Below are 13709 nucleotides of genomic sequence, written 5' to 3' on the forward strand. Positions count from 1 at the left end.
AACATGGTTATTTTCCTAGCATCTAGAAATAGCTGGCACTTCAATTATTTTAACAGAAATCACATTTTTCTCCCTAGGTTATCTGTAAGTGGTAGCTATTTAAACCAAAATGTGTGATCTCACCGAGCTACCAAATTCCATATTTGTTTTCTGAAAAAGTAAATGAATCTAGGTCAATGAATACAGAGAAATACTCACAGAAGTTTCTGTGAAATATGGTGAATTGTCATTTTCATCCTCAAGCGAAATAGTAATTGTGCCTGTGTTAAATAAACCAAAAGGTTGGCCCCCCATGTCTCGCACTTCCATTATTAACTGGTAAGTATCACATTTCTGGAAAAAAAAAAAAAGGATAAAGGTATATTGATGACCACTTCTATTTCCTATTTTACAATGCTCATAGTTACTCTTCAGACTGTGATTATTTTATAAATATTCATTTTTTCAATAATTTTAAAAAATTATAAATACTAATACAAAATAAGAGATTGGCCAATCAGTACAATGGGAAGCTGATGTGTCTATTATAATATTTCTAAATTTAAAGCTACTTTATTCATAACTGCCAAAACTTGAAAGCAACCAAGATGTCTTTTAGTAGGTAAATGGATATATAAACTAGTATGTTCAGACAATGAAATATTATTCTGTGCTAATACAAAATGAGACATAAAGCCATGAAAAGAAATGGAAGAAATTTAAATGCATATTATTAAGTGAAAGAAGCCAATCTGAAGAGGTTACATACTGCATGATTCCAGCTATGTGGCGTTCTGGAAAAGACAAAACTATGGAGACAGTAAAAAGATCAGTGGTTTCTGGGAGTAAAGGGGAGGAAGGGATAAAATAGGGGAAGCACAGAGGATTTTTAGGGCAGTGAAACTACTCTGCATGTTACTATAATGACGACTACATGTCGTTAAACATTTGTCCAAACTCACAGAATGTACAGCACCAAGAGTGAACCCCAATGTAAACTATGAACTTTGGATGATAATGATGTATCAAAATAGACTCATAAGTTGTAACAAATGTACTACTCTGGTGCAGGATGGTGACGGTAGGGGAGGCTGTGATTGTGTGTGGGGACAGGGGGTGTATGGGGAGTACCTGGGAACCCTCTGTACTTTCTATTCAATTTTGCTGTGAACCTAAAACTGCTCTAACAAATAAAGTTTATTGATTTTTTAATTACACATATTGAAGCCAAATGAAAGCATTTTTTATAAAACTAAACTAAAATAAAACAAAATACACTAAATTTAAAGTGATTTTAGCATCAGCAGATCAAATCAGGTTAATGACCTCAGGTGAGACCCTTGTACTTTCCCAACATCTCTGTAGAAACGAAGGAAGTTTCCAGAGAAGCCCTAACAGCCACCTACGGAAGGAAGTATGCTTAGAGAGCTGGCCACGATGGCCTTATCGTAATTTCTCTTGGGCGTTCATTATCAGTTTAAAAATATAGTTTAATGACTGGGAAATTAATTAATCAATTCATTACTTCTCTATCCAGAAAAGGTGTAGATGTGGTGATGACACCTGTGTCTGGATGTATGGAGAAATGCTTTGGTTGATCAGGGATTTGTTGTAAGATTTTATATTTCAGACGAGTATGTAGAGTGCCAGGTTCATCATGGTCTACAGCAGTCACTTGTCCCACGGAAGTTCCTGTTTAGATAAATCCAACATTGTCAAAAAATTTAAATTGTGATAATTGAATTATAAACAAAAATAAAATCAAGACATTGCTGCAGCAAATTCTCCCAAAACCCACATGTACGTTAGTTTAACAGATAAATTGGGGACATGTGAATATTCTCCAAAACATCTCCGAGTCCCCTTTACTTGGGAACTTCAATTAGATGTCTACTGTGAAGAACCTGATTTGTATTCTATATAAATTAGGACAGTTCCCACCCTATCCTTGATAACAATAATTTTCAAATTCTTTTCCCCAACTCACTACTCCATTTTTGGATGGGGACTTCTCTCTATACCTTGTCTCTTTTATAGACCAACATGATAATGTTAATTAGAGGAATAGCACATCTTGGCATACGATAACAAAGATTTTATGTTTTAATATTTTAATAAAAGTGCTGAATTATTAACATATGCAAGCAATTATTAATATATGCAAGACACAGACATTATGCACGAGTCTGAATAGTATTTGGACAAGCTTCATGCCCCACACATGACAGTACTAAAAATATTGTTTTAGTAATTCACTTGCTGTGAGCTAGCAATATTATGCCTGCATACACACAACATACATGACAACAGAAAGGAGGAGGCCATAAGAACTAACATCATTTCTTGAAAATTTTTTTCAAGAAAATAGACAGTCTTATGTCCCTTGGTAGACCTAGGTTACAATCTTGGCTGCACATTAACATAAAACCGGTTTAACATTTTTTTTTTCAATTTGTCTGGAAGATATGCCAAGAAAAACAATGTACATGTTATAAATTAGATCAGCATTTCCATGCCATGATATATTTCTGGTCCTGAAAATTTTATTGAAAGTATTAAAAGTTCATAAAGATTCAAATTATGTATTGTTTTATAAGTGTACCTGTGACACATATGTACATTGTAAAAATAGAGAATACAGACAGCATTTGTCTGTTGCATATTCAGATCCATTGTGGATTAATCTAACTAGTCAGTAACTTTATCTATCAGTTAGCTAGCTTCTAAACATGCATAGCAAAGTGAGCACAAAAAGATTTACCTTTGAAAAGTGTGTGATTTTATAAAACTAGAAAGTTTTATATAGTATTCTCTTGAAAGTCAAGCATTTTAAAATGCTTAACATAATTATGTTTAAAACATTAATGAGAAATGCAACTGAAGCAAAAATGTAGTGTTTTCCTAAAACTGCCATTATACTAGACACACGTTACAAGCTTAGGCTAAAATAAAAGCCAATAACTAACAGTCATTTAATAAAGAGAATTCAGAAAAGCAACACTGATATAACAAGATTTCAGTAAAAACTGGCACTACACATAGAATATAGATCAGAAAAGTCAAACCCTTTGAATTGCAAATCTCTGTTAAAAAAATATTCTTTGAAAAAAAAAAATATTCTTTGGCACAATAAAAATAACTTTTTTATATCTTTTGTTATATTAATCTCCTTTGGAGTATTTTTCTTGCTTAGAAGGGAAACTTGAATTTTGTTCTAAACTTAGCATTTTACATATCCTTAGACACATGCTCATGATAATTTAAAAAAATAAACAATGAATAAGTGAATGAATGAATGAAAAAATAACTTATTTTTTTGGAAGACAAAATGGTTCTTGGCCCACTAACTCAGATTCTCTACAGTGTCCTGGCTAGTCCTTTTCATACTGAACAACTGACTTCTCCCAATGGGAAAACAGCAACACACCCTTGACTACAGACTTCCTGAGAACACACATGTAAAGCAAACACCAACTTAAACAACCCCACCCTAGAAAGAATTGAGTCAAATAAATATTTCCAGAACTATAAAATCGTGATAGAAAAGGGAAAAAATGTATGAAATTTTGTCTTATGAATACGCTTAAATTTAAGAAAATTTGCTCCAGTTGAAGACTCTTAATAACACTTTCGTATAACATCAATTTCTAAAGGGAAAAATGTGTACATAATCAAAAATACCAAAAAAAGCATGAAATGAAATGATACAATTAAGCATTTTAAATTATAACACTTATTAAGTGTCAAATAATCTTATCATACCACTGTAAGTTATGAACTTACCAGATCGGCAATTTTCAGGCACACTGAAGGTAGTCACTTTGTTTTCAAAATATGGGGCATTATCATTATCGTCTTCAATCTTGATCACCAAGGGAAGCGGATACTCTGGTGCGTAGCCATCTGTGGTCGTTGCATAGCCGTATAGCTGAAAGGAAGAAAAACACCATCACCTTGCTCTCAAATAACCAATTATGCACAAAAGTAAGCCTAGCAGTGGGGGAAAATGTGACATTTTAAAAATCATCCACAAAGGTGTCTGTAACTAAGAAAAATGCAATAGAGAGATAACGCACAGCACAATCTATGCCTGCCATATGGCTTCGATCCCCTATCAGCATTACTACCACTATTCACCCACCAAGTACCCAGCACTCCAAGCACCAAGCACCAAGCACCATGCACTCCAGGTGCTCTCTGAATTAACTGCATGCTGTTCTACTTGTCAGAGTGCATGTCGACTTCCCCCAGTTATGATAATAACAAGTATTTTTGGAAGTTTATAAAAATATGATTCTATTTATATATGTATTTGTGTGTGTGTGTGTGTGTGTGTGTGTGTATCACAACTATCTCTGGGTGATTCAATTATGGGTTCTTTTCTCTATTTACCTATATTTCCTCTTTTCTCTATCATAAACATGTATTTTTTGTAATAAAAATGCTGAAAAAGGTATATACACATCACAAACTCCACCTCAAAATGATATATCTTGGCTCTAACTGCCAGGATTTAATGTCCTTTCCCTTTAAACTTCATCAAATTAGTTCTGCATTCTCCTGCTGTGGTCTGTGCATTACAAGTGCTCAATACATAGTTGTTGAGTTAAACGGATGTTCTTCACTGACAGGACCAACTAAACCTGCCCAAAGTGAACTCTGTATTAACTCAGTTCTTCACCATTTCTAAAATGTGCTAGGATTAAAATCCCAGACCTCAAATTCCCCCCTCTCTCATTAGCCATATTTGTTAGTTGCCAAATTTTAGAGATTATGGCATTTTTGTGTCTCTATCATCCACCTTCTCTTTCCTATTCCCACTGCTAATACCCTCGGGTGACTCCAAAAGTATCCTACATGTTGTCTCACCAACTTTCCTGCAATTGTCCTAACTGGCCTTCTCTTCTCCAATCTATAAAGTGACATTTTATATTCATAAAGCACAATTTTAATCATGATACTTCCTAATCAGACTCTTCAGTGATCTCATTATCTGCTAATGTAACCACAAAATTCTCAGTACTGTCTTAAAAGGCAACATTTTGTTTACACTCTTTATGCAAACCTGGAGCGGGAAGGAATTTCCATTCCAAACTCTAGTATGGAAAGTATTAAAATAACCATTCATATTCTCCCTGTCCTTTATTTACGATTCCTCAAACAACTGAGAGGTGGGCTTTTTCAGTAATAAAACTTATATTTTGATTTCTATCAATCTGGTCTCTATATCTCACTACTCAATAAATTCCAAGTCCACGAGCGGAATTCAGAGGTATATTAACACCATTTCACCACCACCACCACCATCATCATCATCACTACCAACACATCCAGATGTCACACTATTCAGCCTTCCTAACAATCCCTTGGTTTTTCCTTGTGCAGGTGATGTGAATTTTTCTCTTTTAAAATGCTGCCATTTTGAGATTTTTGGCTAGAGAATACTATAAAATTGTTTTATGAGATTATAATTGTCCTCAGACATGAAGCCTAAAACTTACTGATGTATGTATCCACAAAGCACCAAACACAGTAATATAGTGCCTTATAGTGGAATAATCTTCAATAAATATGAGTAGCTTTTTGCATTCAATTCCACCCATCTCTTTTAGGAAGACAAACTACTCCTCTATAAAGTAGTTTGCCCTCTGTAAAAATTATAAAGATTATATTGCACCTCTTGTAGTGAATTCTTCTACCTCAAAACGGTGGCATTGAAATGTCTCCCTATGTAACCTAAGTCCATCCTGCTATGGAAAATTATTAAGGTATATTATTTTAAGGGCATATTATTTTAATTTTAACCTCTCCATTGACAGAGAAGTCTTCTCTTCCATCTTGATTCAAGCGATTTTATAACTTGCACCATGTTTACATCTTGTTGCTGTACTTCACTTAATGCATTTTACTAATTTGCAAGCAGTGTTTCAAGTGGTGCCAATTCAGTCATAACTATGTTAATGGGAACTAGAGAAACAGGTTTCTCTTCATAAGTCTGAAGCAAAAAGTATTCAAAAACCTAACTTTGAACATAAATTCTGAACTCTTTTATTCACTCGTCCTTTAAAAAATGTTAAAAATAGCAAAGTGACTTATTTTAATTTTAAACTATTCTTTCCCCTTCCCTCTGGCAAGGATCACAATAAGAAGTACAATGCTACACAAGGAGCTGAGGCAGTGGACCCAACTGTATACATCTAGAATCATCTTGGATGACTGGGCTGCAGAACAATTAAATCAGGCTCTCTGGGCATGGGACCAAGCATCAGTATATTTTCTTTTTTCTAAGCACAGCCACAGTTGAAAATAATTGAGCTATTTTATTATAGCGAACTTTGAACTTAATAATTTTTTTGTTTGTTTGTTTCCCAGGATTCTACAGATCAAAATCTGACCTTTAAAATGCTGTCATTATATTTTCTATACCTTCCCTCATGCCTTTATTCTCCTTATTATGTTCACTTTCTTTATCAATGGCACCAGTGGAAATGTAAAGTTTATATTGCATATTAATATTTAAAACATTAAGTCAAATATTTGATCCTTGTAATATGTAAACAAGCAGAATCAAAAATATTAATAAACCAATAATAAAGATATACTTCTGAGTAAATATTTCCGTAATCCTACCGAAAACTGTTCATATTGCTCACGGTCAATGCTTCGTGTACAAAAGATATCCCCAGTGTCTTTCTCTATGTAGAACAAATTGAAGGGCTCTTTGTCCACTCCTGGTCCACTTATGGAATAAAAGATGGTGTAATTCTGCGCAGCATCAGATTGGATCTGTAACAATAAGTAAAAATTTAGAGATAGAACAAATATGTCATGATAAATATCTTTAACCTAATTTTTTATTTATTTACTTTTTTGGTGGCCAGCTGGGCCAGTCCGGGGATCAAAACCTGGACCTCAGTGTTAACAGCAATGTGCTGTAACCAACTGAGCTAACTGGCCAGCCATCTTTAACCTAACTTCCTGTGATGGTTTATTTTTTATCACTTGCTCTCTTTCCTACTCACCTACTCTTTCTTTTCTCTGCTTACCTACCCACCATCTGCATGTTTTCCAAATTCTTATTTGCATTCTGCGATATGCAAAGCCACAAATTCTGTCACTTATTTGATCCCAAATTCTTTTGTTGTCTGCATATTTATAAAACTTGTGGAGTAATATACCTTTACAATTTCTATTCACTTATTCTTATTCCTATGTAAAGTACAGCAACAGTTTCAGTGATTTTGAATTACTTGGAATGGAAAATTATGTGATTAAAAAAAGCAGACATAATGCAGCTTTCCTTCCACAATTAATTCTTCAAGAATTGCATAATTTCAAAACTGTCCTATGTTTGTATTCCAGCTATGTGTTAGTGAAGCAAAATTACTTGTTAAACAGAAATATTGGCCATTTTTTGGAGGGTAAGTGTTAATTGAGGCAGGAGTTGAATCATGCAAAATCTGTAGACATGCCCTCTGTACATGACTGCTAAAAAGTGTAGCATGTCTAAATATCATTTTTGGAAGAAAGTGATAAAATATACTGAATCATTTTTATGTGCCTCTAATTCTGATGAACAGACAATCCTTATTAGTACCAATAGTTTAAAGCCCTAATTCAATATAACTGGAAAGTTTTAACAACAAAACTCTAACACATATGCAATCAAATAAGATGAAATGTACCTGCTGAATGTGTTGTGGAAATGGACCTAATGAGTTCTCCATCAGTGAACACGGGATAGGGGCCCATCGTCTCTTGCTGCGCTTGAGGACTGTGTCTTTGGTGTGTCTCTTCTTACGAGCCTACATTTGATAAAACAAAGAAATATAGCATTGCTTAACATTCTGAGAACCGGGATTTTCACATATACATCAACATGGAGGAAATAATCAAGGGTTATACATAAAAATATCATGGACAATGCTCAAAGCATTTTTATTTTTTAGGAAAAAGACAAGCACACATACCTACACATACACAATACTCATGAGACCTCAGACTGCATTGTATTTCCCAGTACATCCTATTTCCTGGTTTAACCAGTTAACCAACCAGAAATTAATAAGGCACTGAGAAAGATGCCATCTCGAAAAAGTATAGAGCCCACCCAAAAAATAGATAATCCATTAACAAATATTTACAAATTAATTTTATTTCACTATGAGTAGTTCAACCAAAATCTCTTAAAGCCCTCACTGTAATGCAAGCATTTATGTATCTATTTAAAGACATAGGTTAACATTTGTTCAAGTATGTTTTATTTTATGCAATGTGGAGACTCTACAATTTGGATATGAAATAACATCTTTTTTTTTTTTAACCCTCGACTTGGTTGTTGTCAGCACCACACTCTCCCAAGTGAGCCATGGGCTGGCCCTATGAAATAAAATCTTGCAAGTCTTAAGTATATTCCGAATTCAGTGAAGAGGAGCTCTTGTAATCAAAAGCCATTTCGCTGGGAAATCCTCTTATAAATGGAATCTCTTATCGCCAAATGATTTTATAAGACCAAATTCATTGTGCTGGGAATGCTTAGTCAGATGTGAGCTCCAGCAGCCTTCTCCCTTCCCACTCCATGGGCGGATCACCAGCACTCACTGCAAGAACACAAGTCTAGAATCAAAAGATTCAAACCACTCCTGTGGAATGGCCACACCTCCACTTTCTGAAGAGAAGGACCCCATGGAGTTTGTTATTAAGATGGGAATAAGCTTTAGATAATCTCTCCTCCTCTTTAAAGAGAGACCCAAACCCACAGTCAGTTGGGAGAGAGCCTCACAGGAGGAAGTGCCACATCTCCACCCTGATTCACTTTTCACTGAGTTGTACACCCGCCCCTGCCCTGTCCTTGTTCTTGAGGTTGATTGTTTTATTGCCACACTTCAAAACACTCTCTGAAACCTTTGATATTCTGCCTTTGCTCTCTGGCTACAGAGTTGTTTATCTTTATACAATTTTGTAAATAGCTTTACCACTCCTTAAGAGTCTAGTCTTTATTTAGATTAATTATAAGTGGAGGACAAACAAGAGGTCATTCAAGAACAATGATTTTAACCTGAAAGGAAAGATAAGAAATGAGGGACTCTCGTAAGCAGATTAAAATGCTAGTCTATGTGAGTCCTTGCTTATTATACCGTGTTTCCTCTTGCTGCCAGTACAACTTCTATCTCTTTTTGTTCCTGTCTCTGGCTGTCTGAGAGAAAAATGGAAAAACTCTTCCTTTCAGAAGACAAAATGAGGTCATGTGTTGTGTAAATTGAGCCATCTTCTAGAATTCGGAAGGCAGGGTCACTGGACAGGATTAGGCTGGCCGTCTTGAGACACTCCTCCAGATTCACTGCAGGGAAGAAATTTCACAGCAATTTGTCAGATGAAACAGGACTAGAACAAGTTTTACAAGAATGACTACCATGAGTTAGTGTGTGAGAAACAGAAAGAGGGAGGTTACACTGCAATGTGTTGAGTACCTGCTATTCTAAAATTTAGGGGCTATGAAAAAACAATTAAATTAATGGAGTTACATTTTCCACTATTTTCATCATAAACTAATTTAAGAAATAAAATTTTTTCTTAGTGTCACTAGATTTATTGTTTCCACTTTAATGCTTAGTTATGGGTTTGTACATGTATGTAGAGAGAGTAAATATGTAAATTTGCTGTTTTATCTATGTAGTATAACTATGCTGTCAGTAGATTTTGAACTTGTTTGCAACAATCTTTGATGGTTAAAACTATCTTGCAACAAATAAGAAAACTTGACCTATTCTTAAGTAATATTTCTTAATAATATTATAAATATTCTACAATACCTTTTGAGATGTAATAAACCCAATGCTTAATATGCATTGTGGTTGTTAGAAAAATATTTCCTTTACAGATTCATGCTTAACACATTTAGTGTATTTACTATATGTGCCTTTAGAGTATGGACTGTTTATAATCTTAAAACCTCAAAGCTCTAGGGAAAATAGTGTCTATCTTGGAAAGGATACCATTTCTGTATTCAAATGTATTTTTCTGAATGTAAACTCAAGGCCAGTGAAAAACCCTGATGAAAGGAATATTACCTTTAGACTCAGAATAGCCAATCTATACTTCAGGGATGGCTGTGGTAGTAAGATTCACCAAAATTTTATTTGACTTTCACAAGCTATTCTGTGAAACAGATCATATCCATTATTGGTGGATAGCTGTTCATTGTAATCAACCTCAAGTACAAATTTTATTTGGGGCATTTACATTTTGACACATCCTTTACATGTCTAAACAATTAAAGAAACTTGGCTTTGGAAATTTGGCAGCAGATTAGTTGATATGAATTAAAATACGTGTCTGGTTTTGGTGCCTTGCTTTGTTTGAACTAAGCTAATTTAGCCCTCCAATGTTTGCTAATTTTTCTGGCAAGAAAATTATACAACTACCTTTGGTATTTTAATTTTTTCTAACCACTACCAGAAAACAAATAGCCTAGCTTTCATTGTATGTCCAATTTCAATGCCAGGTAGCTACTATATGACTTTTATGCTAAACTTTACAAGAGCAGCCTGAAGCTAAATGGAGCAAGTCACGACTATGAAATTCTTAATACAGTTTCTCACCTTTGCCTACAAGTGTTTCAGCCTGAAGATGAGAAGGAACTTGAAGAGAACTTTTCCGACACGCATCGCAAAATAATATTAGAACCTCAAAAGAAAAAAAAATCAGGAATTACATTTGATCACAAATTTTCACATTACAGTTTTGTCTTATTGATTAAAAATATTGTCAATTTTGGAAACAAATTAATTTTTTAATACTTCAATTATTTGTCCATTTTAAAAGGACGAATAAAGTGGCTCTAAGAATACCACAGTCATTTAGTATCAATGAAAAAATTAAGTGAACAGTAGTTCTTAGAGCCTAAATCATATTGCATCTTTGCAAGAAAATGTGTTACAAACCATTAACTTTATAAAGAGGTCATCATCTCTAAGATCATTTGTAAATGTCACTCTGATTTTTTAGCATGAAGAAAGTACTTAACTCTAGATGACAATAATCATATATTTGCACTAATTCTCAAATCCTCATTTTTACTATTTGAGGGTATAGTTGATAAAGTCTAGAAAATATTTGAGACTTTTTTAAAACTAATAAAAAAAATACCTGCACATATTCACTGTTCACAAATCATTTTTCAGACTGATTTGACAAAAACTTCAAAGTCTAAATGATCTCGAATCACAGAACTAGATTAAAAAGAAGTTTATTTCAAAATACAGAGAGTAGCCTTCAAATGGGTAAAGACTTAATTAAGTTCAAGACATAACTATGGTTTTAAAAAGATAGGCAGTTCAAAGAAGACAGATACTATCTAAAAAATAAAGAAGAATCTACCAATTGGAAGGTGTCTGTAATTTCAAAACATATTTTGCTTCTTTTTCTTGGCAGTTTCTGTTTATTTGTTTTCTTGTCTTTTTATCAAAATGACTGTTTTTTGGTTATTTAAATATAAAATAGAGCAGAGGTAGATTTCCTAGAAACATATAGGTCCATTTTATGATCAGTTTTTCTCTGAAGACACATTTCTGGAGTGATGGGACTCATTACTTGTGAGGAGGAAAGAGAAGGGATTAAAATCCGTATTAAGGATATGAATTTCTCTTTCAACTCAACTCAAGTCTATTGGATAAATACTAGCAGCCTATTAAAATACTGTGTAATTTTACAAATTTATGTTAGGCAGATAGTACAAAAAGCTAGAATTTTAAAAATCACATTTGCATTCAGTTTTAATTAAATATCCACTTTTAAAAATATGAGGCAGGGGTTGGCCAGTTAGCTCAATTGGTTACGGTGTGGTGTTATAACACCAAGTTCAAAGGTTTGAATCCCTCTATCAGCCAGTTGCCAAAAAAAAAAAAAAAAAAAATCGTGAGATATTCTTATTTATTTAACCTTTTTTATTGTGTTCATTCTTAATGCCAACAAATGTGCTAAATTTTATCTAAAGAACTTTCTGAGCAAAAAGCACCTTGTTAGTGGTGATTCTAAATATGTAATGTGGAAAGAGCATTTTCTCATTATAAATTATAAACACCATACACATGAGGGTATTTCAAAAAGTTTGCAGAAAAATAGAATTAAAAGATAATACAAACCTTTTTATGAACTTTTTGAGGTACCCTCATATATACACATACATATATACAGATACCTGTTTATATCTATACCTCTATACAGCATGTATATGTGTATACATACATATACATATATATGCAACATTCTTATAGGATATATTCCTACACTGACTCTCAGTCTCAACTTTCCTCCCAGTCCTAGGACCTTCCCTCTGCAGGCAGAGCCAATGAAGGTTTCCATTCATTAAGCACTGCCCTGGCCTTCATGTTAACTCAGTGGACAAGGGATTTGGAGGAAATTGGGGTCAGATGCCCTTTTAGTCATTATATGCATCAAGGACAAAGGGGCAGGGGATGAATTAAAGAATACTGAACAGAGCTGGGACCAAAAGCAAAAAAAATCTGGCTGGAATTCCTTGGAAAATTTTCACCACATTTTACCCGACTAATACTGCCTCAGTATAGTCTCTGAGTTTTGTTCTCCTCAAGCAGTTACAGGATGAGAAATTGGCCATAGACCCTGCATTGCATATTATTTATATGGAGAACATGTTTATCCCCACGCAGTAAAACCTTCAAATTCTAAAAATATAATTTGAAGCTAAAATATTTTGCTAAAATAAAAAACAGAAAAGAAATTCACAGCTCAGAAATGCCAGATGGAGATGTGGGACAACTCCCCTCTCCACCCTCCCTGCCAAAGAAAAACAGCATCTTATACACAGTTACAAAGCTATTAAAAACCCAAGTGGAAGACAACTCAATGGTATTTTTAATGACTGTCACATTTTTTCTGTTATTTTTCGCAAGTGCAACTGCTTGCTTCAACTGAGTTCTGCCTTTCTCTAAGCATTTCCCAGGTAAAATTAAGAAAGTCCTAGATAATTTGCATCTTCACCCCAAATCCTTTTCCTCTTCTTGCAGCTCAGTGGAACTAAGCATGTTAAATAACGTGAGCTTATTTAACGAATAGCAGTAAAAGCAAACCTCAGACCCTTCTGGGTCAAATACCTAAGGAATGAATTCATTCCACTTAGAAAAACACCACAACAGGACTGAACAGGGGATTCCCCTGAAAAACTAACATCTGGCAGTGGGCACTTGAAGAGTAGCTGAACCCTTCCAATCCTGGATCATAAGTCTCTCAACTCTTCCCTGAATTTTTCTCAGATCTGTTTTTGTTTCCCAGTCTATGTTTTCTGCCCCCGCCCCTACTCTCTTTCAAGCCCAAACTGGAGCGAGAAAGCAGGTAGTAACATGCTTGAATTCCCTAAGCCTTTGTTTGTTACTCACCAAGAGAGAGAAAAGGAGCTGCTTCCAGAAGATGCTCCCTGGGGCAGTGGAGGCCACAGCCATCAGAAGCAGTCCCAATGGCCAGGGATGGTGACCAGATAATAGGGTAGCCCGGGATGCACAGGGCAGCTAAGCAGAAGCTGGCACTTGTGCAGGATAGCTGGCAGCCACCTTGACACAGCTGAGCTTGGTTTGGAAGAGGGTCAGGAGGCAAGTGATAAATGACAGGGGGAGGAGCAGCAGGAGAATCGCTTCCCTCCTATTCCCTGGCCAGTCTTCCTTCTTCCAATTCAATTATCTCTGAATGCAAAGAGA

The 13709-nt window shown here is 34.8% G+C and overlaps 1 protein-coding gene across 2 annotated transcripts in view; it reads right to left on the reverse strand.

Moving 5' to 3' along the window:
* Positions 1-13463, reverse strand: part of DSC1 (desmocollin 1) — a 32598-nt gene extending 19135 nt beyond the window's left edge. For both annotated transcript variants that reach the window (XM_063076879.1, XM_063076880.1), the window contains exons 1-8: positions 13395-13463; positions 10581-10665; positions 9117-9319; positions 7665-7784; positions 6610-6765; positions 3763-3907; positions 1505-1671; positions 199-333 (exon numbers count right to left, since the gene is read on the reverse strand). In XM_063076879.1, coding sequence (XP_062932949.1) covers positions 199-333; positions 1505-1671; positions 3763-3907; positions 6610-6765; positions 7665-7784; positions 9117-9319; positions 10581-10665; positions 13395-13457 — 1074 coding nt within the window. In that variant the 5' untranslated portion in view covers positions 13458-13463. The remainder of the gene's footprint in view (positions 1-198; positions 334-1504; positions 1672-3762; positions 3908-6609; positions 6766-7664; positions 7785-9116; positions 9320-10580; positions 10666-13394) is intronic.
* Between the last annotated feature and the right edge of the window lie 246 nt (positions 13464-13709).

This window comes from Cynocephalus volans, chromosome 13 (genome assembly GCF_027409185.1).
Source record: "Cynocephalus volans isolate mCynVol1 chromosome 13, mCynVol1.pri, whole genome shotgun sequence".
Taxonomy (NCBI): domain Eukaryota; kingdom Metazoa; phylum Chordata; class Mammalia; order Dermoptera; family Cynocephalidae; genus Cynocephalus; species Cynocephalus volans.